At 39.8% G+C, this 27,100-nt stretch overlaps 1 protein-coding gene across 2 annotated transcripts; it reads right to left on the bottom strand.

The window, feature by feature from the left end:
- Window positions 1–1,147: 1,147 nt before the first annotated feature.
- On the bottom strand, window positions 1,148–25,640 carry fam83b (family with sequence similarity 83 member B). Of its 2 annotated transcripts, XM_038296271.1 has the most exons (6): window positions 25,481–25,640; window positions 23,568–24,041; window positions 20,118–20,282; window positions 18,290–18,414; window positions 15,960–16,181; window positions 1,148–1,542 (listed from the first exon to the last, which is right to left on the bottom strand). In XM_038296271.1, exons 1-6 carry the CDS (start codon window positions 25,538–25,540, stop codon window positions 1,461–1,463), a joined length of 1,128 nt encoding a protein of 375 aa, XP_038152199.1. In that variant the 5' UTR covers window positions 25,541–25,640; the 3' UTR covers window positions 1,148–1,460. The 2 variants fall into 2 exon arrangements, with proteins under 2 accessions (XP_038152199.1, XP_038152198.1); XM_038296270.1 differs by lacking the exon at window positions 1,148–1,542 and having other exon boundaries at window positions 13,528–16,181.
- Window positions 25,641–27,100: the final 1,460 nt, after the last annotated feature.

The following is a 27,100-nucleotide window of genomic DNA, read 5'->3' as shown; positions in this document are numbered from 1 at the left end:
GGAGGAAAAGAAGAGAGGCACTTCATCCACGTTGCTTGAAGTCCAGTGTAAAGTTTCCACAGTCAGTGATGGTTTGGGGTGCCATGTCATCTGCTGGTGTTGGTCCATTGTGTTTTCTGAGGTCCAGGGTCAACGCAGCCACATACCAGGAAGTTTTAGAGCACTTCATGCTTCCTGCAGCTGACCAACTTTTTGGAGATGCAGATTTCATTTTCCAACAGGACTTGGCACCTGCACACAGTGCCAAAGCTACCAGTACCTGGTTGAAGGACCATGGTATCCCTGTTCTTAATTGGCCAGCAAACTCTCCTGACCTTAACCCCATAGAAAATCTATGGGGTATTGTGAAGAAGAAGATGCAATACACCAGACCCAACAATTCAGAAGAGCTAAAAGCCACTATTAGAGCAACCTGGGCTATCATAACACCTGAGCAGTGCCACAGACTGATCGACTCCATGCCACGCCGCATTGCTGCAGTAATACAGGCCAAAGGAGGCCCAACTAAATACTGAGTGCTGTACATGCTCATACTTTTCATGTTCATACTTTTCAGTTGGCCAACATTTCTATAAATCCTTTGTTTTTATTGGTCTTCAGTAATATTCTAATTTTCTGATATGATGAATTTGAGATTTTCATTTGTTGTCATTTGTAATCATCAAAATTAAACAAAATAAACATCTGAAATATATGAGTTTGTATGTAATGTATGAATATAATATACAAGTTTCACTTTTTAAATGGAATTACTGAAATCAATCTACTTTTTCATGATATTCTAATTTTATGACCAGCACCTGTATGGGTTGGTGCAGAAGAGGGAGCATTTTGATTGAAAATGCAATCCAGACATCCTACACACAGGATGATAAGAGTGCATTGAATATTGCAAGATTTAGAGTTCCACATTGTATAGAGCAGCACCTGAAAAACTGACTAAACGGCAGCAGGAAATGTGTATTTACAGGTGAATTCTAAGAGAGGAATATATAATTTTCACCAACATTGCTTGTTCACAGTTTGAAAATTTAAGATTATTTTGAATGGTTAGAAATATTAAAGACCTTCCATTTTCTTGTGGAAAAAAATATAAATAAATAAAGTTCTGATTCATGCATTTTCAGTTTGCATTAAAAAGAAATCATTAAATTTGAGCATCTTATTTTTCATGTTGTTTTTTATTCTATTCACAGCATAGCATTTCTTTGTTGTTCCTTTTGTTGACCAAGCAAAATGCATTTCATACACACAAATCTGTTTACTGGTTGTTTTAACTAAATTATTCTTTTCAAGGGTGTGACTAGAGGGCCATCCTTAAGTCTCATTAGGAAGATCTTAAAAGAGGAACTGATGTCCTGAGACAGACTATGGATTGCTTTGCTCATGAGTGATAATCAGACTCTCGCCTCTTGAAGTTTCTTCCTTCTCAAAATACTGCTACTTCCCTGTCTTGCCTGTCAGAAACCGGATCTGGTGATCTGCTTCCTGGTTTCTACCATCTGTCTACCCTCTGATGCGTCATCATTCCCAATCTCCAGCCTGGAAAGAAAAAACACAAAATGTTTCACGACCAAGAATCCAACACCTTACAACCTCAACTCTGTTATATCTTCTTCTTTTGTGGGAACAGCAACTACCTCCACATAAGTAAACTCTGCTCTCTCTGTATCTTTGTCCATATTCATAATCTCCATGTCTATCTCTACTAACCCTCTTATCATGCTATTGCTAGCTTGAAACCCACTTCTGTAACTGATACAATGACATCCTTGTACATACTGTACACTGCTCAAACAAATAAAGGGAACACAAAAACAACACAATACAACTTCAATCAAATCAAACTTCTGTGAAATCAATCTTTCTACTTAGGAAGCAACACTGATTGACAATAAATTCCACATGCTGTAGGGCAAATGTGTAAATGTGCAAATTATTGGCAATTAGCAAAACACACTCAATAAAGTATTGGTTCTGCAGGTGGGGCCATAGACCACTTCTTAGTGTCTATGCTTTCTGTCTGATGTTTTGGTCCCTCTTAAAGTTTGTGATGGTTTCAAACTCATGGTAACATGAGACAGACTACAAACCACACAAGTGGCTCAGGTCGTGCAGCTCATCCAGGATGAAACATCACTGCATGGTGTGGAAAGAAGGTTTGCTGTGTCTCTCAGCGTAGTGTCCAGAGACTGGAGGCACTACCAGGAGAAATGGAGGAGGAATAGGAGGGCAAAAACCCACCAGCAGGAACGCTACCTCCACCTTTGAGGAAGGAGGTGCAGGCAGGAAGAGGAGGAGCACTGTCAGGGCCCTCTAAATGACAGCTATCAGACAACAAATGTTCATGTATCTGCACAAACAGTTAGAAATCAACTCCATGAGGATGGTATGAGGGCCAGACATCTACAGATGGAGGTTGTGCTCACAGCTAAACAGCATGTAGGATGCTTGGCATTTGCCAGAGAACACCAGGATTGGCAGATGTACCCCTGGTGCCCTGTGCTCTTAACAGATTAACGCAGGTTCACACTGAGCACATGTGACAGAGTCTGGAGACACTGTGCCTGCAATATTCTTCAGCATGTGTTGGTTGCTTTTTCTGCAATTATAGCATGTTTTTTTTTTTTTTGTACAAAGCGAATAACTTTAAAAATCCTTTGCCACAAGTCTCACGTCCTCAAGTGAACAAGGGTTTGAGTAATCTGGGGTTAAGCAGTATATTGCATACTGGCCATAAAAATGTGATCTGTGGAGTAAATAATTAATTAGTAATCAACTCCATGAGGATGGAGATGTCATCCTCAGATCCCTTGTGAGACCATATGTTGGTGCGATTAGCCCTGGGTTTTTGCTAATGCAGGACAATGCTAGACTGCATGGTTGGATTATGTAAACATTTCCTGCAAGATGAAGGCATTGAAGGTATGGACTGGCCCATAATCAACATCGTGTCTCAATCCATCCACCAACATCACGTTGCACCATAGACTGTCCAGGAGTTGGCAAATGTTTTAGTCCAGGTCTGGGGGGAGATCCTTCAGGAGACCATCAGCCACCTCATCAGGAGCATGCCCAGACACATGGAGGCCAAGTCTAATTTTGACCAGCATTAAGGACATTATATCAAATGTGGATCAGCTTTTAGTGTGTTTTTCCACTTTAATTTTGTGTGTACCTCCAAATCCAGGCCTCCAATGGTTAATATATTTGATTTACATTAAGATTTTTGGGTGATTTTGTTGCCAGCACATTCAACTTTGTACATGACAAAGTATTCATTGAGAATATTTAATTCATTCAGATCTAGGATGTGTTACTCGAGTGTTCCCTTTCTTTTCTTAGCAGTATTTTTTAGCAGTGTATTTTATGATTAATCATCTGCCAATAATTTTAAATGACACTACTGTTCTATACTCTTAAGCATGTGATGTTGTGAGCAATAAGCAGTTCCACAGTAGCACTATAGGCAGCTTGAACATTATTCTTTCTATTTGGCTGCATTTTGAAGGAAAGTATTTTGAGTTGGTTGTTCAATTCTGTAAATAGATTTAGGATTATGTTTTATGTTCACAGCAGGGTATACTAAAAGAAAAAGCAGATGGTAAATGTTTGTTTGCATTTTATCTAAAATAAAGACAAAAAGGGCTTTTGGTCTGCCTATTTATTTATTTATTTATTTTTTTCTACATCTTTGGTGTCCCTGTAAATTCAGCCTGCCAAGAGGCTGTGTCCAACTTGTTTTTCTTTCCCTTTCCTTACATAGTAAAATATAAGTTCTTATTCTCCCCATTGGAACTAAGGCCCAGTAGTGAAGCTGCAGCTTAACAGAAAGGTAAATGTTGATGTGGTTGTGTTGCCTCATTAATTGACAATTTTCTTTCTTGTCTATGCAGTTCCCCTTGTGCAAAGATGGCAAGAACCCAACATGTTTAAGTTGATAGGGACATTAATTAAAAGATTATCAGATGGCTTGCACAGTTGCACAGTTGGTATTACTGCTTTGCATAAAGAAGGTCCTGAACTTTAATCTCATTCTGGGGTCTTTCTGTATGCAATTAACATGCTCTCAGTAACATGCATAGTTTTCCCTTTGGCTGCCTCAGCTTCTCCCCACTGTCAAAAAACATGACTGTTGTTCGTGTTGGTTTATTGGTTACTCCAAATTGGTCTTTGTCATGATGGGTATTTGTGCTAGCCCAAGATGCAGAAACACACACGGAGAAACTGGGTAAAAGTCCAAAAGAGTTTATTGTGGCACAAACATGAGTAATGGGAAGGGAACAGCTCAGGCAGGAGGCTGATTCTCTGGGGTCTGTGCAGGGAACGGGGAATGGCTGGATGACTGAGATCATGAGGGGCTAAGCTTCTAGCTGTATGCTTAGTTAGGCTAGCTAGGATCTGAGCTTCCAGCTCGACGCAGAGAACAACAGGGGATAATCCACATGGGAACCTCTGGGGAAAGAGGTCATCAGGCTTCATCCACGAGGAGATCTTTGGGTTGGCTCACCAGGGCAGATAGTAGGTTAAGCTCGCCTAGAGCTTCTGACTGGAGACTGGTTTCCTGTGATGCAGCTCTCCCAGAGCTGCAGGCCAGAGACAGGTTACCAGTGAGGCAGCTCTTCCAGGGCTTCACGAGGAGACAGGAGGTTAAGCTCATCCAGAGCTTCACAAGGAGACAGGTGGTTAAGCTCATCCAGAGCTTCACGAGGAGACAGGATTCCTGTGAGGCAGAAACAGGGAAGAGTTAGAATCTGATCTCTTACTTGGGATAACCAAGATTCTTCCAGTAACAGAGGCTCAGGTTGCTAACCAACTAAGATCAACACTGCGGCGTGGAATCCAGGTCTGAAGGTAGCTTAAATACTGTGGTCCTCCTGATTACTAGATCAGCCACAGGTGTGTGAGAGGCTCAGCTCAGGAGGACCCACGGCGCACTCTGCTGGAGGCAGAGGGTAATCTCCAGAACCTGACAGTGACTCCAGCCCTAAGAGAAAGAGACAAAGAGAGCAAAAGAAGATCCTCGGCGCCCTCTGGTGGGCAAGCCTGAGGATCCCAACAGAGCCCTCCCCTCAAGGGCGGATTCCAGACGCCCCCTGAAAAAAAGTCCAAAAAACAACCCACCCAGGGCGGGCGGAGGGGGCACTAGGGCGAGGAGGGCCAGAACCAACAGAAAAAAAGGTCAAACAAACAAAAAACAACCCACCCAGGGTGGGCGAAGGGGGAAACAGGCCAGGAGGGCAGAAAACAAAAACAAAGTCCAGAACAAAAAACGATCCACTTATGGTGGACGACAGCAAAAGAAAACCCAAAAACTTTCTTGGGCAAAGTCTCTGGTGGCCGGCCGAGGGACCGGCAGCGGGACAGATTCTCAGGTGACCGGCCAAGGGACTGGCAGCGGGACAGAGTCTCAGGTGGCCGGCCGAGGGACCGGCAGCAGGACACAGTCCCAGGTGGGCTGCCGTGGGGCCGGCAGCAGGACACAGTCTCAGGTGGCCGGCCGAAGTACCGGCAGCAGGACACAGTCTCAGGTGGCCGGCCGAAGTACCGGCTGCAGGACACAGTCTCAGGTGGCCTGCCGTGGGGCCGGCTGCAGGACACAGTCTCAGGTGGCCTGCCGTGGGGCCGGCTGCAGGACACAGTCTCAGGTGGCCTGCCGTGGGGCCGGCTGCAGGACACAGTCTCAGGTGGCCTGCCTTGGGGCCGGCTGCAGGACACAGTCTCAGGTGGCCTGCCGTGGGGCCGGCAGCAGGACACAGTCTCAGGTGGCCTGCCATGGGGCCGGCAGCAGGACACAGTTTCAGGTGGCCTACCGTGGGGCCGACGGCGGGGGCGTAGTTGCTGCTCAGGAGGTCGACCGTTGAGATGAAGGTGGAGCAGCGTCTTAGGGGGACCACCGCCGGGCCGGAGACACGGTTGAGGTTCAGGAGACCAGCCTACGATCCGGCAACGGAGCAGAGTCTTAGGTGGCCGGCAGCGGGGTCGAAGGCGACGCTGACACTCTGGGGGTCTGCCACGGGGTCGACGGTGAAGATGATGCTCCAGGGGTCTGCCGCGGGACCGGAGGGGAAGCTGACGCTCTGGGGGTCCGCCACGGGGCCGGAGGTGAAGCTGACGCTCAGGAGGTCTGCCGCGAGGCCGGAGGCGAAGCTGACGCTCAGGAGGTCTGCCGCGAGGCCGGAGGCGAAGCTGACGCTCTGGAGGTCTGCCGCGGGGCCGGAGGCGAAGCTGCTTATCAGGAGGATGACGCCCAAGCTTCAGCAGGTACCCCCACGGGGTACCCCGTCCCCTCCTCGGCAGCTCAGGAACAGTCTCAGAAACAGCCGCCGACTGCGGCTCTGGAGGAGGCTCTGAGGAAGCCGCCGGCTGCGGCTCAGGAGGAGGCTCTGAGGAAGCCGCCGACTGCAGCTTTGGAGCAGGGGAGCCCGCCGATTGCGGCTCCCGGTCAGGAACAGGGGAGCCCGCCGATTGCGGCTCCCGGTCAGGAACTGGGGAGCCCGCCGATTGCGGCTCCCGGTCAGGAACTGGGCAGCCCGCCGATTGCGGCTCCCGGTCAGGAACAGGGGAGCCCGCCAATAGCAGCTCCGCCACAGGCACATGCGGAACCACGCAATGTGGTTCAGTCTCTGGTGCAGGTGGGACCACCGACTGTGGTTCCACCTCTGGAAACGGAGGGACCACCCATGGAGGCTCAAGTTCAGTCTCTGAGGTGGCTTGAGGCGTCGGTGGAGGGTTCTTGGTGATTAGTGGCCTCCGCTGAGGGACTCTTGAAGGCACAATTTCACCAACACGAAATTCTGAAGCCCTTCTAACTTTTAGCTCAGGGGTCTCAAGACGGCACAGGGCAGGCTCAGTGGTCTCTGGACGGCACAGGGCTAACTCAGGGGTCTCTGGACGGCACAGGGCTAACTCAGGGGTCTCTGGACGGCACGGGGCTAACTCAGGGGTCTCTGGACAGCACGGGGCTAACTCAGGGGTCTCTGGACGGCACAGGGCTAACTCAGGGGTCTCTGGACGGCACGGGGCTAACTCAGGGGTCTCTGGACGGCACGGGGCTAACTCAGGGGTCTCTGGACGGCACAAAGCTAACTCAGGGGTCTCTGGACGGCACAAAGCTAACTCAGGGGTCTCTAGACGGCTCAGAGCGTGCTTACGGCAACACCGTCTCTTACATCGGGATGTCTTAGCAGCGGGGCTAACAGGTTCACAGATAGATTCTGGTAACAAGCTGTCTGGTGTGCAAGAGGGTTCAGGTTCTAGGCTAACTGGATTGCTAACAGGTTTAGAAATGGATTCGGACGCTAGATCTGGCTGGCTAAGAGAGAAATGAGGAGACCTGAAAGGGAAAAAATCTTCTCTGTCCCCATAATAAAAATCCCAGAGATCTGATTCTTGAATGTGGGGAGCATGAACTGGCAAGGATTCTGAGGCCGGAGACGTAAAAAAACTAATTGCCTCCAAAACCGGAAGCACGGTATTACTTCCGGGTTCTGTCGCTGGGGAATCTGAATAGCTAACGGGCTGAAAGACTAGAGTTCCTGAAATGATTTCTGGTTCTGAAGCTAGGGGTACTGAAACAAAACCGTGTTCGGAAACTAAGGGATCAGAGGTGTCAGCTGAATCTAGAGGATTAACGGATTCTGAGGCTACAGGAAACGGTATGCTAACGGACTCAGAGGCTAAGGAAACTGGATGGCTAACGGGTACAGGAGCTGGAGAAAACGGAGAGCAGGTAAGTTCAGAGACTAGAGAAACAGATTTACTACCAAGTTCTGATCCTGAATCTGACTGACAAGGAGGTCTAGATATTTGGGGTTTGATTAATGAACCAAACTTGAGTCTATTGACTGAGGGTGCTAACTGTTGATCTGAAAGGTGGCTGATGAGACGGATGGAACTGACCTCCACATGGGAACCTCTGGGGAAAGAGGTCATCAGGCTTCATCCACGAGGTCATCAGGCTTCATCCACGAGGAGATCTTTGGGTTGGCTCACCAGGGCAGATAGTAGGTTAAGTTCGCCTAGAGCTTCTGACTGGAGACTGGTTTCCTGTGATGCAGCTCTCCCAGAGCTGCAGGCCAGAGACAGGTTACCAGTGAGGCAGCTCTTCCAGGGCTTCACGAGGAGACAGGAGGTTAAGCTCATCCAGAGCTTCACAAGGAGACAGGTGGTTAAGCTCATCCAGAGCTTCACGAGGAGACAGGATTCCTGTGAGGCAGAAACAGGGAAGAGTTAGAATCTGATCTCTTACTTGGGATAACCAAGATTCTCCCAGTAACAGAGGCTCAGGTTGCTAACCAACTAAGATCAACACTGCGGCGTGGAATCCAGGTCTGAAGGTAGCTTAAATACTGTGGTCCTCCTGATTAGTAGATCAGCCACAGGTGTGTGAGAGGCTCAGCTCAGGAGGACCCACGGCGCACTCTGCTGGAGGCAGAGGGTAATCTCCAGAACCTGACAGTGACTCCAGCCCTAAAAGAAAGAGACAAAGAGAGCAGAAGAAGATTCTCGGCGCCCTCTGGTGGGCAAGCCTGAGGATCCCAACAGTCTTCGGTGGGAGTGTTTTTTGTGCATGTTCCTGTGTTGCCACATGACTGACTGACACTTTCCAGCGATTAATTTGTAAAACCTCTGGTAACATTTCCCCCTTTCATTTTCTTGTGTTATGTTTTTTTGCACTTGTAATTGTCTTTGTAATGTAGGTGACAGCCAAGCCAAAATCCCTGTGTATGATAAATAGAATATTCTGAAGCAGAATCTTTATCCTGCCTCTTGACTAATAACCTCTGGGCATGGACAGCACTCCCAGAAAATAGATGAAAGAATTTTTAAAGAATAATTGGTTTCCCAAAACATCAATAGAGGACTTGTACATGTGTGTTTTTATCAGGATTCTGCAGCTGAGAAATTACATACTGTTAGTAATTTTACATTATTTATCATAACCTTTGTACAATATCTATACAATATCTAAAAGCTCTTTTTTTATTTGTCAAAAGCACCTGGGATCTAAATACAGTAAGACCTCTCTCCAGCAGTGATGTGCATGGCGGGCAGGAGGTTGCTCCCCCTTGTGGCCCATCTACTGAAAATTGTGTGTTACAGTGTCCTCTTCGGAGCCAAAATATGTGCTAAAGTCTCCTCTTTGGAGCAACTAGTGACAAATATTGTGGCTGTTGTTGGAGACAAGAGCCCCTTTGTCACTGAACACCCTTAGATTTAAACCCCAAAATGTGTAATACACAGGTAATATGACTCAAACGTAATTCATTAGTGTACTTTCGACTCTGTCTATCTATCTTTAAATTAAAGGTATTGTGGAGGATCTTGGCAAGTTTTTCAAAAGACCCGCCCTCTCCACTTAAAAAAAAAATGCAAATGCACAACCCTGTAGCTGCTCCCAAATGGAACACCTATTAAACGCACGCGAAGGCATATACAAGCCCATTTCTCCTTGTGCACATTCTGTTTAAAAGTTGCTGTTTGTATTGCTCATACAAGCTTGCTTTTCAAAAGAAGATTCGCAGTTTTTCCACTATGACCGTAATGTGAAAATGAAGAGGAGCACATAGGACGGCCTTGATTGTCGAATGATTGACAATTAGGAGGACCACTTATTTTTATGCCCCACCTGAAAAAAAGACACCCTGCACTATACCTTTAATTTCTGGATAATCATGGCATTATAAAGTAGTTTTGGAAGTGTAACTTTTATTATCAGGCCCATATTAAGTGATTAAAGAAATTTAAGTGGATGTCATGAGGGAAACTGTTATAAACATAAAACTTCAGTTTATATTAAAACACTAGCTAATCTTTGCATTTTTTTCTTTCAACAAAGATTTCTGTATGTATTGCAGCAGCTTGAGTATAACTAAAAAAATGCTACCCATGTGAAGTTTCATTGTCATAATGCCATGAATACTTTTTCCATTAAAGGGTAATAATTTGTGACAGAGCCTTTATTGTAAAATATTTCAGATTTGGATGAAAAAATATTTTAAGGATGAAGAATGTTTGTGCATTTCATTTTAAATTAATCATTAAATGTTAGTCAGCCAAGAATATTTATTTAAATACTTCTTTTATCTTGAATAATCTATTATTATTGAAATATCTTTCAATAATATATATATTTATATATATTATAAATATATATATTTATATATATATAGTTGTATAAAATGCTTCTTTAATTTTCATTCGAGGCCACTTCACGAGATGTGAGCCTGGTTGGTAAGCACTGCCTTCCGTAACTCTAAACATCTTCTCTGATCTGAGTAAAATTTAAATTTCTGTCAAAAACTGTTGTCATATCTCATGGTTATTTAGTACATATACATTATGAAGTGTTATTTAAAGAGTGTGACCCGAGTGATCTCTTCTCAGGAAAAGAACCGGAGAGAGAAGGCTTCAAGGTGTAAACACAGAGCTTTCCTTTAACAGTGTGCATCTATATTAACGTCCTCTGGATCTTTACTTTTTAGAATTACATTTGCCAGCCAGAAATTACATCTGCAAGTCTGCCTCTCCCAAATATTTACATCTAGTGGCTAAGATATATTTGCTTCTGGTCGGCACAACAGTAGCTGAAACTGTCGGGCTGGAGGGAAACATACAATTTAGGTTGTGTCACACATGCGTTGTGATTCAGTTCTGCAAATTTTAAAAGATTTTAATATGTAATGTATTTATGTAAACAACTTTAAAATCAATTTGACTTTATGTTTAGTAACATAAAGGGAAAAAAAATGTCCAACTCTTGAGTCATCTATATGCTCAGTTATGTTTCCCAAAACTTGCCCTATTCAGTTATGTGAGGTGTTGGTTGTTTTTTCTGCAATTAAAGCATTTTTTGTACAAAGACAAATAACTTTAAAATTCCTTCTACAAGTCTCTGGTCCTCAAGTGAACAAGGTTTTGAGTAATCTGGGGTTAAGCGGTATATTGCATACTGGTCAAAAAAATTTGATCTGTGGAGTGAATAATTAAAACTGGCATTACCAAAAGACTCTTCCAACAGAAAAATACATCTCTGCAGTTCCTCTTGGGATGTTTTATGACTTTTTTCAGATCTTCTTAAAAACAAACTCTCTTTGCCTTGCCAGTCCAGTTTATGTGAAGGCCTTTATCTTTTTTTAAAAGTACTTAGTGATATGTTTAAACCTTATGATAGCGCTTATGTGGCTGAATAGCATCCATTCCAATTTCAATGAGAGCCTCGCTCTCTGATTATCCCAGGACACCCCACACTCTTTTGATGCCATTTATTGTTAATAAGCTGAGAAGTTTGTGTTGTGAACAGGTGAAGAGATCTGTGAATTGCAAAGCCAGACATCCCACAGAACTTGCAAAATGAGTCAGCTGACTGTAAACAGGAGATGAAGCGTCCTTCTCATGCACTCTTTGTTTTTAGAGAACCAAGCCCCAACTGAACTGTGCCGAGCCTCACTGTTGAACTAGTACTAGATTTAGCGTGGTTCAGTTGTTTCTGGCACGGTCCAGTTCAGTTGGGTTCCATTTACACTCAACAGTTATCTCACTTACCATTCTCTGACCTTTCTCAGGACAGTTTTAAAAGGGTAGTGTATATGGGGCTGTAGTAAAGGCATAATTAACCAGGAGAAGCCAGTGTCTTAAAATCAAGTAATTTATATTAAAAAAAAGCATACATGAGAAGAACTGTTATAAGTGCACTGTGACAGCTAGTTGTTTTGCTCAAAAATTAAATGGTTAAAAAGGTTCATATAGTGTAGGTGTAACAAAAGAATTAGGGGAAAAAACAAAAGGTAACTCTTCATGTTCAGTTAACTCAACTAAATTTTTCAAGATTGGTTTGGTGGGGTTTGACTGAAGCACCCCCGAAAATAGGCTTAAAGAAGTCCATGCTTGAGCATCCCTGCTATCTTGCATTGGGCAATGAATCATGTGTTTCTGATATAAAATGGAAAATAAAACAACAAATTGTGCTTGTTTGTTTTCTATATTTTCTTGTTGCTGTTTTATTACTCCTCCCTGAAGAAGGTAGAGGGGAGAGGCAAACATAGGAGAACCACCCAATTTTTTCTTTCTTCCAATTTTTTCTTCTTTCTCCGAACCAATTGGGTTCGGAGAAAGAAGAAAATGGAAACAAATTATAAGTTTCATTAGTCACTACAGGGATCACTTGATAAATGTATAAGCTCTTTTTAGAGACGCACCAGCTTAGCTGAATGTTTTGTACTTTAGAGTTAATGTGCAGTGAAAATGCTGTGTATAGCTATAATGACAATCAAAACTCTTCTAAGCTACTTGTATAAGAGATGTTAAGATGCCAAAAATAAAGAGAGTCTGCTGACTTGATGTAGACCTACTTGTTAAACAGTTTTTTTTCTTTGTTGAAATAAATAACACAGCTGAGTCTAAACTTTTGTACTATTCTACTTAATATAAAGAAATTTCAGTGGCATATGTTCAGTATTTCTATTATAGCCGTGTCCGTTTGATTTTGTGCTTGATGTATTTAGATGCAACATGTTGCCAACACAGTCTTTGCAGGAGTTTATTCTGCATCAGCTAATATTCTGGCAAGACCCCACTACAAGCAGAAATAGGGGGGGGAAAAGTTGTTTCCTACATTTCTACAGCCTCTACGTTGTCATCCAACTGTGTCAGTAATTTCTTTCCAAGAGTTGATCAGGGTTCCCTCCTTGAACTACAAACCTTAATGTGGTGGAGAGGTTTCAGTGCACAGATAATCTCAGAGGCTGTATTGTCAGGGGTTTAAATTTCCCTGGTAAAGTCTCCCAAGGAAAACAGGCTCCGGGTGACATGTCAGACCGAGAGCAGTTCAAAAAGCCCATATTAAAAAATATGATATTGAGGCACATGACATTGACCCGTATGGGAGAGCTTGAACCTCACCCTGGAGTCAGGTTCGGGGTTGGGGTCCACACATACCCTGGTCTGTTTAGAGCTGTTTGACTCAGGAATGGCCTGCGGGAAAATGCGGTGGGTTCGTGTGGTCCTGCTTCTCGCCCCCCAGTTCTGCCATCTCTTGTTAGAGTGCAAAAGGGTCGTATACCTTTCACATTCAGGGAGGGGGAGATCTCTAGACTGTTGTTTCCACAGCTTGTTTACCTTGCTTACTATTTTCTAATATAGCTTAATACATTGAATTGTTAAATATTTTCAAGTTAATTCCCCATACTATATTTATGGGACATTTTTTACTTTGAGGAACTACCCCTTTGAAATGATGGTCATTGTAAAGGGGCAGTTGCTCAAAGTAAAACAATCATTGAATGATTTCTGCACAGCCCTTCCATAAAGTGCATTTGATTTAGATTAACATTTCCTCTGGAGATAATTGTTCAACAACAACATTTGTAACAATGTACTAAAACCTAATAAGAGAAGCAAAGACTTGCCTTAAAGTGAATAAATCAAAGACACTTTGCAGGGTCACTGTGTTCTACAGTATATGGTATTCTACTTACATGATGATTTTTATTTTCATTTATTTTCACATAATTTTTTTTTTTTTTACATAAATGTGCAACATTCTGTAAACATAATAATCCCATTACTAAAGTCTTCGGGGAAAAAGTCATTTTAATAATGTCAGCTACTTAATTTTTTTCATAACATTAATTGCAAATTAACAAGAATTTGTTTGAAGTAGTACTTTCTTTGCATACTGTCTTACATCTTTCCACCCTGAAGAGCATTTGTGAAAACTTCTGAAATATAAAAAACAAGATAGAAATGTTTATGCAGATATATGATAAACAGTGTACATGCTATGTATTTGTTCTTTCTATAGCTGAAGCAGCTGTCAAAGCTAAAGCAGACAAATCTTATGCAGAAACCAGAATGGTATGTTCATCCTACACACCCTCAGTGCCAACAAAAGTAAGTATACATGTGAACTTATGAAACAACTAACTGGTAATGTAAACAATTTTGAAAGTATTTTCATTTATGCAAGAGTCTGGCACCAACAAAGAACAAAAAAGCTAGAGGTGGTATTTCTATATCATGTAAGAAACATCTGCAATCCACATCAGTACAAACCAAACCATGTTTCAGGATCCTTCTTGAGTGCAATAAACAAGGTAGAAATTAAAACTGAAGGTGCTGCAAAGTCAGTGCACATAACACCTGTGGTACATAGATAAATATTTCCACTCTAATAAACTATAGTTATAGGTAGCAAACATAGTTTAAATACCTCACTTAAACCTCACTATTTGTTTTTATGTAACAGATTTCCCACTCTGTGAAAAAACCTCTCTAACTTGTTTTCTTGGAGTCCTCTAGTTGCCTGAGTGTGACTGGGTTCAACAGCTGCCTCGCCTCCAGAAAGACTTCTGGTTTTCTCTTGAGCTTGGCTGCGCCTGGAGGCTCTCAAAAACGAGGGTTTTTTTTCAAGAGAGCTGAAAGGTTCGAATCTGCTGTGCATGCGACCCTCAGTTGCAGGCTTTGTGTTTTTCCCAGGAATTGAAGGTTTCTTCTGTGTAGCAGCTTTGGAGGCAGAGATCACTGGTTTGTCTCGGTGTTCTTCTGTTTCAAATTGTGGCTTTGAGGTCTTCAGATGACTTTCTGATGATGACTTGTCAGAACTGGCTGCAGTTTGGGAAGCATTTTCTCCACCACTAGTTGTTGCCCCATCCTCGGCTGTTAAGGTGTCGCAGCTATCACCTGAATGAAGACTTGGTGTCTCTATGGTTCTGAAGAAATCCTTTTCCCTCTCTGTTATGTTCGAAAAAGACTGAACGTTTTTGGAGCTACCTTTTGTACTGCACTGGGAATTAATACTGCTGGATTTATTTCCCAGATTTTTGCTATTAAGGTGCAGGGCTGCTGTAGAGACGGTCCTGGATGGGAGTTCATGCCAAGCAACTGTACTTGGGCCATTTTTGTCGTTGATATTCTTAACGTCATACTGAGAGAGAGATCTCTGATCTTTATTTATATTTGATCTGTATCCTCTATGCTGGTCAGGGATTTCCACAGTGCTACAGTTTACTTCAGTCTTTACAAAATGTCCATACATGTGTTCTGAGGTTTCGTATGTGTTTTCTGTGCTTGACCGTGGATCAGCCACACTGTGCCTCTTATGCCAACTGTTAGCCAGCATATCAGGGTTAGTAATTATCCTTGCATGTTTATTTCTGCTCAAACTAGAATATGTAGATTGATAAATGTTTCTACCTGGGCTATAGTGTGCTGTATTATCATAGTTGTCTAATAACTGTGGACTCTTTCTGTTTAAAATGAATTCATTGGAGACATTTCTGTTTTCAACATTTGCATCAGGATTCCAATGCATTGAATTGTGGTGCAAAGGAGTGTAGGGTGTAGTTGAGAAATCGCTTAGGCACGAGGGGTTTATGAGTCTGCTTGGCTCTATCTGTTCTTTGGTGGGACACCTTAGGGCAAAGGAGTTTCGCATATGTCCCTGCATGAAGGAGCTCCCGTTGTCCATTTCTAACTGGTCCAAATAGTCACATGTGTCTGGAAAGGGGGCATCAGGGTTTTTAAGGTAAGAGTCTATTCTCCATGTACGTAGGAACAACTTTGAAGTGTTCTCTAATGTTGGCATGTTCTGCTGCATTGAGAGTACCTGTTTGTCAATGCCGTTGTAAGACTGGTACATATTTTGATCTCTGTGTATCTGTTGCACTTGCATATAATTATCCATTGAGTAGTTCTTTGATAAAATTCCACCATTTCTCGAGCTATTCCCGTTGATTCCTCTAAGCCTAATGTTCTCTGGGATGCATTCATCTTGTCGTTCCCCTGCATAACTGTGCCTTTTCAACAAATTCATCTGATCTAAAGATTCAAGTTCCAGCAGTGGTACCTTTATCAAGGGCCCACGTGTTTTATTCTCCTCTTCAAGGTACTGGTCTTTAAAAACTCTTGTGCCAGATTGTCTTTCAAAGTTTTTGTTATTGACTACATCTAAGGAATACCTCAAGCGGTCCATCCGGTCAGTACTTGGAATAGAATATCTTGGCAACATTTTTTGTCCTTGAACTCCATTATTGTGTGGCCCAACCAGTGAGGTTTCTAGTTCAGGTGGTACAACTGAACGAGCATAGAGCGTCCGAAATTCTTCATCATATGACTGCACAAGTTGGCCTGTGATGACCTGAACCATGCTCAGGTTGATCTTCTCGAAAGACCAAGTGAAGCTGTAAAAACATGACAACACAAACTCATATAGTTTCTACATAAAAAGTCTAACTTTAAATCATTTAAATGTACCTACGTATATGTATATGTGTATAAGTACAATATTAATTTTAAAGGTTTTTATCCTTCAACAATATAAATAATTGTTAATACCTCTATTATAAAAAAATTCTAGATATAAACACATGAACAAAATCATTGGTACCCCTCATGTAATCAAAGAAAAACCCACAACGGCGACAGAAATAACTTAAATATGTAAAAATAATAATAAATAAAAAGTTGATAAAAATAAACAAATAAAAGTTGGACACTGCTTTTCGAAAATTCTCTAACAGAGTTATTTAAGAAATAAACTCCTGAAACAGGCCTGGTCAATAAAAAGTCTGTATGACCCACTTCTCATGAGCAAACTGTTCCAGTTGGCTCAGGTTTAGCAGGGTGCCCCTTCCACACGGTATGTTTCAGCTTCTTCGAAAGATGCTCAATAGGATTTAGGTCAGGGCTCATAGAGAGTTATTTCAGAAAGGTTTATTGTTTTCCTCTACAAACAATAGTTAAGAGTGTATTCTCTCTGAAGTTTTGTTCCTTGTGAAGATGTAGTTTTGGCAAATTCTAGTCTGGCCCTCTTTATGGCTTGTAACAATGCTGTCCTCCTTGGTCATCTCCCATCACCTCCACTTTGGCTCAAATAACAACGAAGGGCACTGATCTGGCAATGATCTGGTCCTGATGTTCTTTGAGTTCTTGAATTTCACATTTATTCACTACAAACGTTTTTCTGTGCTCATTTGTCATAATTCTTCTATTGCGTCTGTTTGATTTGTCATCCATTTTTTTCTCATGTAGCAACGTCCAGGTAGGTTGGCTACTGTCCCATGGATCTTACATTTCTGGAAAATATGTCAAACTGTAGTCACAGGTACATCAAGCTGCTTGGACATGGTCTTTTAGCCATTGCCCTTAAGGCTTCATAAAAACTACCCTACATTTAATCCCTTTCATAACTGAAACCCTTTAAAGGCCAGGTTAAATGTTTTATATGTAAATCATTATTTTCCTTAATAGAGCAGGGATGAAGGTTTGGTGGTGATTACAGTGTTGGACGGTTCAGTGTTAATAGGATCAGAAAGGCAACACCTTGACAGAGCGGCAGTTTTGGAGAAGCTGTCAGAGTCAATTAGCCAATCACAGATTTTCAAATTCACATCAAATTCTTAGACTTCACCTTATTTTCAGCTTTGAACACAATACCAATAAGGAAAAGTTATCAATCTGTCAAATGCACTCAATCCACAAACAGAAGCAGAAATCAGATTGATAACCAATATTCCCTCATGTCCTTTAGGCGGTCTTTAGTATAGCCTGATTAGTCAATAGCATATGTAATAAACATCCCTTTCATGGTTAAAGCAGTGTGGTTTTCATTTTGCCAACACAACAACAGAAGGTTAAAACATGAAGTACTGGAAAACCCAGGTGAAGTACGATAGAAAAGGAAGCAGGAGAGATGGTCAGACGATTGATAGTATTTTTTTTTACATGCTTGTCTATACATTTCTTTCTAATGTTCAGAGACATTTCTTTCCTTCGCTTCCTCTGGTCCATGTTGAGTGTGGTACACACCATGCCACCAAACAGCACATTTACTACCTGTAGTCCTATATTCAGGCCCATTGATTGATTACAAAATTGTAGACACCTGTGATGCAAATTAGTGGACATACCTTGATTTAACAATTCCCTTTGGTCACAGTCGGTTTAAGTCTTTTTGAGACTTTCCAGGCCTTTTTGATGAGTTAATCTTTTTAACTATTTTGTTGAAGCATGGTTAAAAATCAATGTCATATTATCATTTATTCAGTTTCACAGATCTTTTATTTGTTTTTGCTTTTGTCAGATTCAAGTTTCTTCTCTGACCATTGTGGGTTTTTCTTTCATTAGATGAGATGTACCAACCATTTTCTCCACATGTGTAATGCAAGACATAAGTGAGACATCATTTCTGCAATATTTTAACACTGACACTAAAAGCATTTGTATGACCAGTAAGCACCACAGAGATCTAGAATTGCTACTCCCTCAGGGATTCAGTGACAATATTTACCTGTATGAGCCACAAATTGCCGTGTGGCAATCGACTAAAAGAAATTTCTGCTCCATTGCTCCATGAAATTTGGCACCTGATCGACAGAGGTAGCCTTGTCCTTTCACTGTGCGCACCCTCATGTTCTGTTACAAGATAAGTGAAAGGATATTGTCCTTGTTAAAACTACAGCAGTAAGCAACAAACAATAATTCACAGAAGCAGGAAATATGTTGCTGTCAGTTTGTTGAGTCATAGGATTCCTGTTGTTGTTGGCAGTTAATATGCTCTTAAAGGAAAATTTTCCGGGTGTGTTCAAAACTTTTAAATGACTTGCCAATAGCTGACTCCACCCAAAATAAAATATAGTACATTTTCCTACAAATAATCAACTCTCTCAATATACTGCAAAAGACAGAGGACTAACTGAAAAGTATCCAGTTTTTGCAGCCACCAAGCATAGAACTATAAGAGTTTGATATATGACAAAGACCTCACCAATTCAATTTTAAAACTGTAAGCATCCTTAAAATTCTGTTCCAATAAATAAGGTATTGTTCAATGATTTTTACAGATGATTATGAATTTTCAAGATTTAAGACATATCTAAGGGTGATTTCAAATAAAAAAATTCTTCCCAAACTGAAGAATATTATTGGCAACAGTGAGCATCCTCCTCATCAGATTGTTAAATGGGATGGTGTCTTCAGTAAGAGATCCAGATCCAGTGCAAGAGAGACCGCTATAGAAGATCCTTCCTGCCTATAGTTATCGACTTCTACAACTGCTTAAAATAAAAACTTATGAGTCAACACAATACTTAATTTTCCTTTCGAATCAGTAATTTTTTATTAAACTGAATTTAAACAAATTCTTGCCTAGATTTGAGAAAATTGATATAAATCTTAGGAAAGCAAAAGATATTTTCAAAGAATGAACTTTCTTTCACCTTTCTTTTAGGTTAGTTCCTTTTAAGATTATAATAATTATGAGGGTTTATAAAACTTTCTTTAAGAATATGGGTACCCTTTCCCAAGCTATTGTAAATAAGCTACATTTTGGGAAATACAGGTGTTAGTGGAGACCACTAAACTTGTCCACATATGGAAAAGTTTTACCTTTGGGTTTTGAGTTACGTCTAAGGTGTGGATTCAGTATAGGTTAAGATTTAGTATATACTGGCAGTGGGTAGGGTCAGGAGCTAGGTTAGGCTATACAAATAAATGGAAGTCAATGGCAAGTCCCCATAAAACATGGAAATGAGTGTGTGTTTTTGTGTGTGTAAAAAAAGAAATTTTTGCAAAACTATAAGGAGTGTGTTCAGCGTGACCCACTCTTTGTATTAAATATTTTTGCTGTCAAAACACACAGATTGGAGAGAATGCACAAACCTAAAAAGTCAGAGAAGAGTAGGTAAATGCAATATCCACCCTTTTTGCTATGCTATAAAGCTATTTGACTATACAACCTTCAATAACGGATTAGACCAGGACTGTTTAATGACATCCGTTTTTAAAATACTCTGATGTTTATGATGAAATTTGGTACACTGTTAAACTTAAATGTCTTAGTCAGTGAGTTCACTTTTAGAGTTATTTTGTTTGTAAATAAGACACCTAAACAGACAGGGTGTATGATTTTGTATGTATTCTTGTAAATACATTGTGGTTAGAGGCAGATTCAGCTGTATATACTTTGACATTCATTTTCTGTTAACTACATGATTTATAATTAAATTATGATAGTAATATTAACCATATTAATAATAATTACAACAGTGATTATGATGATAATAAATACAATGTTTTATCATACTAGCAAAACAATAATTTGTTTTTGAGGTACTCACCCTGAGTTGTTTTATTTTGATATCTTGATCATCAGCCATCTTGAGGAAACTTTTAACATGATATTCATCCAAAAGCACATAAACTGGCACACCTCTTATGGAAGCATCCACAGCCTCTTTGAATATATCAACATCTGTGAACTTGTCCATCACAATAGCAATTACCTTTAAAGAGAAAGAGAGAGCAGAAAAACCAAACAGTTGGCTGGACAATAGAGCAACATTTATATCACAATATATTCTTAAATATATTGTCAATACCATATAATTTTAATATTAAAATAAACAAAATAAAAGCCTCAGAAAGACTTTAAAGAATGTGCACAACAAATGTGTGTATCTTGCCCTTTAAAAAAAAGCATAAAATACAACTATTTTGTTGTATTTTTCTTCAAAAATAAACACATAAACTGGCAAAAAAATCTGCAACATCAGTCAATGTATATTAAAATATAATTTTAATAATTAACTGTATTCATAATTGTATTAATAAGTATATTAATATTGAGAATATTTATTGATATCATGGCTCTATTTTTTTTTTCAGTGCAATCTGTTAAACAAGTTTTCTTGCTAAATAAAAGCAGGAAAATACTATAAAACTGGTCAAACTAAGCATATTTTCCATTTATTTGTATCCAATAATATAAGTGCCTCTCACAGACCATGAGGAAAAATGTATATTTTTCCACATATTAAGCATTATTGAAAAATTAAGCATTTTAATTTATTTTTTTTATATTTGACATTTTATTTAGGTTGCACAAACAACAGCAAAAGACAGAGTGTATTTAAGCTCTTTGATCTATGCTATATTTTGTGTATTTTAACGCAGAAGTCATAGTTTAAATAATAGATCTTCATAATACCACTTGTTTTCTACAAAGGTTTTGGGTGAATGAATCAAAGTATTAGGTCCTATGACTAAATGTAATGATGGAAAATGGGCCTTCATGGTATTTGAGGAAAGTTTTTTTCTCTGTTTGTCCTTAAGAAACTAAGTTGCAGAACCTGATTTTATGTAATGACATCCCTGCAGACACTCCTTTACTCTGAAATAAGGTGAAGAACAATTCTGTGGAGCTGCCTAGAGGGGAAAACAGCTTGCAACACACTTTGGATGATCTTTAAGACAGACAATACCATATTTTCCGCTGTATAAGTCACACTTAAAGGAGCAGTAGGAGATCTTTTCTGACGCATTTTTTACCATGTGGCTTGAAGATCTTCCCACAGTTGCGTAGCAATCAGTGAAATAGAAGGTCTGGAAGTGAAACTAAAATAAAGGGTCACCGCTACAGTGTGTAATCAATGAGCAATGTCCACCAATCACAAAACACGGTCCGTTGTACACGATTGGTTCTTGACACGTCAATCATGGTCGTCTGCTTCTCCCTCCCCCCTGTGTGCGTACCCTGACACTTGGACGAAATAACCACCCAATGCTAATGCAGTACGCCACGGCTGGAAGCAAGCCACTGTTATACTATCTCAGCAGCATCTCTGCTGCTCTGGCTGCGCGGTGTAAAAAGTGGGTCTGATAGACGTTGGGTGGAGTTACCCTATCCTTTCTTTTCCTGTAACAATGGCAGCGATACTTGCTGTGATCAGTTGGTAAAAAGTAGTTTGAATCTATTTTGAAGTGAGAAATTACACCGGAAGACATCGTCAGTGCAGTCAGTTCATCCAGATTACCATCCTGCCTTCAAAAATTATTTCTGTTGGAGCCACTTAGACCCCCGTACACCGGCGGTGTGCTGTTACTAGCAATCTCAGTTAACAGCAGCCTATGGCCAGATCGCCTCTTCGCAGTTTGCCGCAGCGGCTCGAAGGTGATTTTCATGTAGGTAATCCAAACTGCAGGCACCAGGATAATAAAAGCGAACATGTTTTTCCAGCAGATTTTGGCATTTTAAGTTAATTTAGAAGATAATAAACTGCTTCAGAGGACTGATCATAGCGTTGTGCATCTTCAGTGCTGTGTCTGTCTCCCTGCCAGCTCCCAGATCAGCGATGCACTGCTTCAGCTGCGCTGCAGGACCTTTTGCTGCACTGTGATGCACGCCAACCATTGACTTTGCATGTAAACTAGCTGCCTTTGCTGCCTCTGCTGCTTTAGGTGTGAACGTAACCTTATGTTGTTGTTAGCTTGTGTCAAAAGCACTCAGTCTTGGCTTGTTTCGTTCTCGATCTCGGAATAATCTGAACACCTCGACAGTCAGCATGCACATTGATGTTTTTGAAGGCGTGGTTTCGAGGGGTGGTCTGAAGGGAGACGCATGGTTGTGTTCAAAAATATAGTTTGCTGGAACCGTTTTTGTAAGATCTCCTACAGCACCTTTAAAAGTCTTTAATTTTCTCAAAACACAACAGTGCACCTTTTAATTCAGAGTGCTTTATAAATAGATTATTTCTGGTTGTGCTTACTGACCTCGAAGCAATTTTGCGTGATACACAATTTCTTTAGTATGACTTTGGGAAACCACGAAACCACAGCGCTTTCAGCTTGATGGCTACCGTTATCAGGAGCATTGGAGAGTAACACATACTGTGTTTCACCATAATATTACAGTGTGTGATACGGACTTCAAACTCAGTCACACAGTAGAACATGGGAATATAGCAGCTGCGAGAGAATTTAACATTAATAAATCAATGATACAGAAGTGGAGGAAGCAAGAACTTGACCTGCGCCTTATATATGAAAAAAGTAAAAGAAAAGAAAAAACAATTGACAGCGCACATTTTAATTCAGTGCTATATACTCACTTTTAGCTTATACATTAAGGCTCAAGCTATGCTAATTTGGATATTTTATAAAAAGTTATATAGTTTTTTATTCCTTTTTTAAAAGGTTCGAATCAAGCCTGAGACTGCATTGAAATGCAGTCATTGCTTGATTAGTGCAGGCATTAATAATTCCCGCTTTGTTTACTTATTAAATTTAATAAAAATGGACAGGTAAATGTGTCACCAATATGGAAATAGTCCAGGGAAATAGCAGATTTGTTGCTGGGTATTCCTGTACAGAAGTCAGGAGAGAATGTGTGAAATTGGTCTTTAAATAGAGTACAGTATATTTACAATGGATTAAAAATCAACATATACACTCCAACCATTAATGATCAAACTAGATACTAAGAAAACATTTTAAAATAGAAACCAGGCTGATGACGCCAATCAAGATGCTATGCTTGTGTATAACCTCAGGTCATGGTACATCTAATTTCACTCTTGCTCCATACTTATTCTTACAAAACATTTTGAAATCTTCAATAAGACAGAAAGAGAAATGTCATTTTCTTTTAAAAAGCCCTTTATATATTAACAAAAACTGTTTTCAGTGTGGATGCCAGACACAGACAGAGCAGAAGGTCTAATAACTTAGTTTTGAGAGGCCGTTTAGAATCCTTATATAAACATACTGCTTTTGCCAACATTTTTAATTACCTGTTTTGCATCCTGAATATTTTTCCGTATCACCTCTTTTATAGTTGGATTGTTGAGTCTTGGCGGATGATGGAGCAGATTGATTTTTGTTGGGCTTCTTTTATGCAAGACCTCTGGCCAACCCAAATCCAAATTCGGTGTTTCCACATCCGACTGGGTAGGCCAGTATGTCCCAGAGGACGACTGGTTGTCTGGTGGGCCAATGACCTCTTCTGTCTTATTTTCGGATAGCAGCTGTTTTGCATTAGATGTGATGAAGAGAATCTCATCTTCTGAGAGGAAGTTTCCAACACGTTCTCCTTTGAGAAACTCATTGTAACTATCTCTGCCATCTTTAACCAGACAATCAATTGCCAGCCGATACGTCTCTTTATAGTGAGGCTGAACAAAATCCTCATGCTTAAACTCGCCTCTCAGGGATGATAGCAGGGAAAACTCAGGGTAGTCCATCTCCTCTGGCTGTTGCTTTAGGACCTGATCAAGGTAATGGAGACATACAGTCATGTCAGAGGATCAAGTTACAAGCCATGAGACAAGGTTAAGGATGTTAGCTTTCTGTAAAGCTCTGTTAATAACCAAGTTTACAAAATAAAATACAGTAAACAGACAAGGTATTGCTTTTAATTTCTAAATGCTATGTCACAGCAAAATAAAATGAACCTATGTAAGCCTTTTTATTGTAGAAAACAGTTCTAAACACAAATAAATCAAATTGATCACAGTGCTCTCAAAATATAAACAGATATTAAAAGTTTAATACTATATGATATTTTGTTTTTTTCTAATAGCATCCCTTTATAGCAATTAAACACTCCTGAATAGCAGACACATGGAAAAGAACAGAAACCAGAGGAGAAGAAGATAAAATATAAAGGAAAAAAATTCATTCACCTTTGGACCCAAGCAGTTTATTAGCAATCACTTGCATATTCCTTGCTTCAAACAGAAACTGTTACGGCTGCTTATGTTTTATGTATGACCACCAATCAGGGAATAACTTCAAATCCAATTTAACCATGTTTCAGAGATTACAGTAACAATTCAAAAAATCCTGTAGGATATAAGAACTACTGCGCTCCACAACAAGCCAGCTACCACTAGCTATGCAAACTAATAACTATTTATTTCTTTGTATTGAATTTGTTTTAGCTAAAAAAAAAAATGAATCAGTCTTCTAGCAGTAGTTGTTTTGTGTATGAAAGATTCAGTAAGATCCAATCATTAGAACAGTTTAGCACTTTATTATTGCAGCTACCGCTACATTTTGAGTACCTGACAGCCTGATTGATTTAGTGGCCACAACTGGTAAAAACCCGCTATATATCCCATTTAAAATTGCACATTTTTTGGGACTCCTTTATTTTTTTCAACATGGAACTACAAAATTTCAATAACAGTTGTCCTTTAATGGTAAATAACGTTTTATTTAAAACAAATACAGAAAGTGTAAATGTAAGTTTCTCTTTATCATTCTTTTAAATTGTCAGTGTATGATTTTCTTGATAATTTTTTTTTTTTTTTTTTACAAATAGTTTTAAATTCCCAAATGTAATAATAGGTTTTGACTCTTTGGCAGCGTATTTTGAACTTTTCATCAAGTATTTTGTTTGATGCCATTGTAAAAAATTTTGCTACAAAAGCAGAGCTCATGAGGTGGAAAATAATTTCCTATGTGCACCCTCCAAGGAGAATTGTAAGTTTAAAAAAAATACACAAGTTGTTGCAGAATGATTAATCATAAGCATAGGATTATTACATAAACTGAAGACAGATCATATAGTCATGCATTTTATTTCAGACCCTTACAATTCACGCACTAACCTTGCTGAACTGCTAAAAATTTTCTGCAAGACTCTTAAAAGAAAATGAAATTATAGTGAGAAAGTAGAATATTATGCTAAGCAGTGACTTACATTTTGATAGTGACCTTTGTGAAAATCCTCCCGAATGCTTGTAAAATATCCCACTTCCATTTAGTTGTTCAGGGTTCTGGCCGGTTCTGAGAGCTGTCTGGGAAAAACAAAAGACAAGGAGGTATCTGTACAAGATAAGCAGTCTAAAGTGGGAGGGTGTGGATTCCTGTTTCAACATGTAAATGGTCTAGCTTGAAACTAGCTCCTAAACAGACATAAACCTGTTTCAGGCATCAAGCCACTCCCCTCTTGTCTACAAGAACAAAGTTCACTTGTAAGAAAATCCAGATGATGACGACATAAAGGAGTTTTATTGAATACTTCACTATTACTTCTTTTTTGTTGTGTACATTGCTGTGAGAGTTCTTGAAATCTAGTCAGTAATCACAGAACTCATCATAACCAGTGAAAAAATATATGAGTTTACAGGGTTCTATTTATTATCTCTCTCAGTTGCAAACATTTTCCAAAATATTTATGCCTTTTTATGCTTGTTTATTAGTTCTTGCCTACTAGAGTGTGTACATGAAAGACATAAATTAAATATTGTAAATTTTTGTCCTAACTTTTTATTAGTGGGAAAACATACTCTCTGCAGAATTTTCTGTGGCCTTTTTACTTGCCTAGCTTTACTGAGGTGAAAACAGAGTAGAACCACATACAGTAGGAGGTATTAGTTTTACAAAGAAACAACCTATTCTTAAAAAGAGCCAAAGAGCCATACCTGTAGCATCATATCATATTCGTTGAATTCTTTCCATTTGAAATAAGAACTGACTTCAGATGGCCTACAGATATGTTGGTTGCAAGAGTGATATATAAAAAACATGCACCTCTTTATTAAAACCCAGATTCTACTCATGAATATAAGCTGTTTGTAAATTTATATTGTACTTCAAAGACTGATTTAATGGTATAAAAATTTACAGGAAGCAGGATGCTCCTGGAGTTTTTTTTTTTGCAAGACTTTGTCCATTGCCCATAAATAAATAAATCAGTTTCAAAAAGAAACTCAGTTTAATCCACTAAATACATTTTATTTATGTTGCTATCAAAGAAAAGGTGAGATTACGTGTCTTATCCCTAATTGAGTTCAGACATTCAGACCCACACTGCCTTGGCTTTTTGCATGACATCTTTTCAGTTTTACTGGAAAAAAACACTGTTCAAACTTTTGTTTACTTCTCAAAAGTTGTGTCGTTAAATAAGATATGTATTAGCTGCACCTCCTTCACTTTTGTCAAAAAAAACATGATACTTAAATTCAAAGTTCCCAAATATAAAAGCTTCACAAATATATGAGTTGATTTAAAAGGTTAAAATCTTCGTATATTGCCTAATAACATAGTCCTGTTCTAAACTTCTCCACAACCTTATCCCTGAGATGTCTGCTGTGTACTTTGGTCTTTATGCTGTTTACTTACAAGTGCTCTTAAAAAAATCATCTCATATCCTCCAAAAACAGTCGTATTTAAAACAGGATAACATTTATCATCTATATAATGTTCTAATGTCAACAACACATTACTCATAAAATACAACAAGGTTTGTTTTTATAACTTGACAAAAAAAACTTGTTGAATACATTAACAAGTCACACTGCATTATGTCAAAGCCAGT

Source organism: Cyprinodon tularosa, unplaced genomic scaffold (genome assembly GCF_016077235.1).
Source record: "Cyprinodon tularosa strain WSP-4 unplaced genomic scaffold, ASM1607723v1 ctg37, whole genome shotgun sequence".
In the NCBI taxonomy this organism is placed as follows: Eukaryota; Metazoa; Chordata; class Actinopteri; order Cyprinodontiformes; family Cyprinodontidae; genus Cyprinodon; species Cyprinodon tularosa.
Note: the sequence above shows the minus strand (reverse complement) of the source record. Positions and strands in the feature narration are given on the sequence as shown.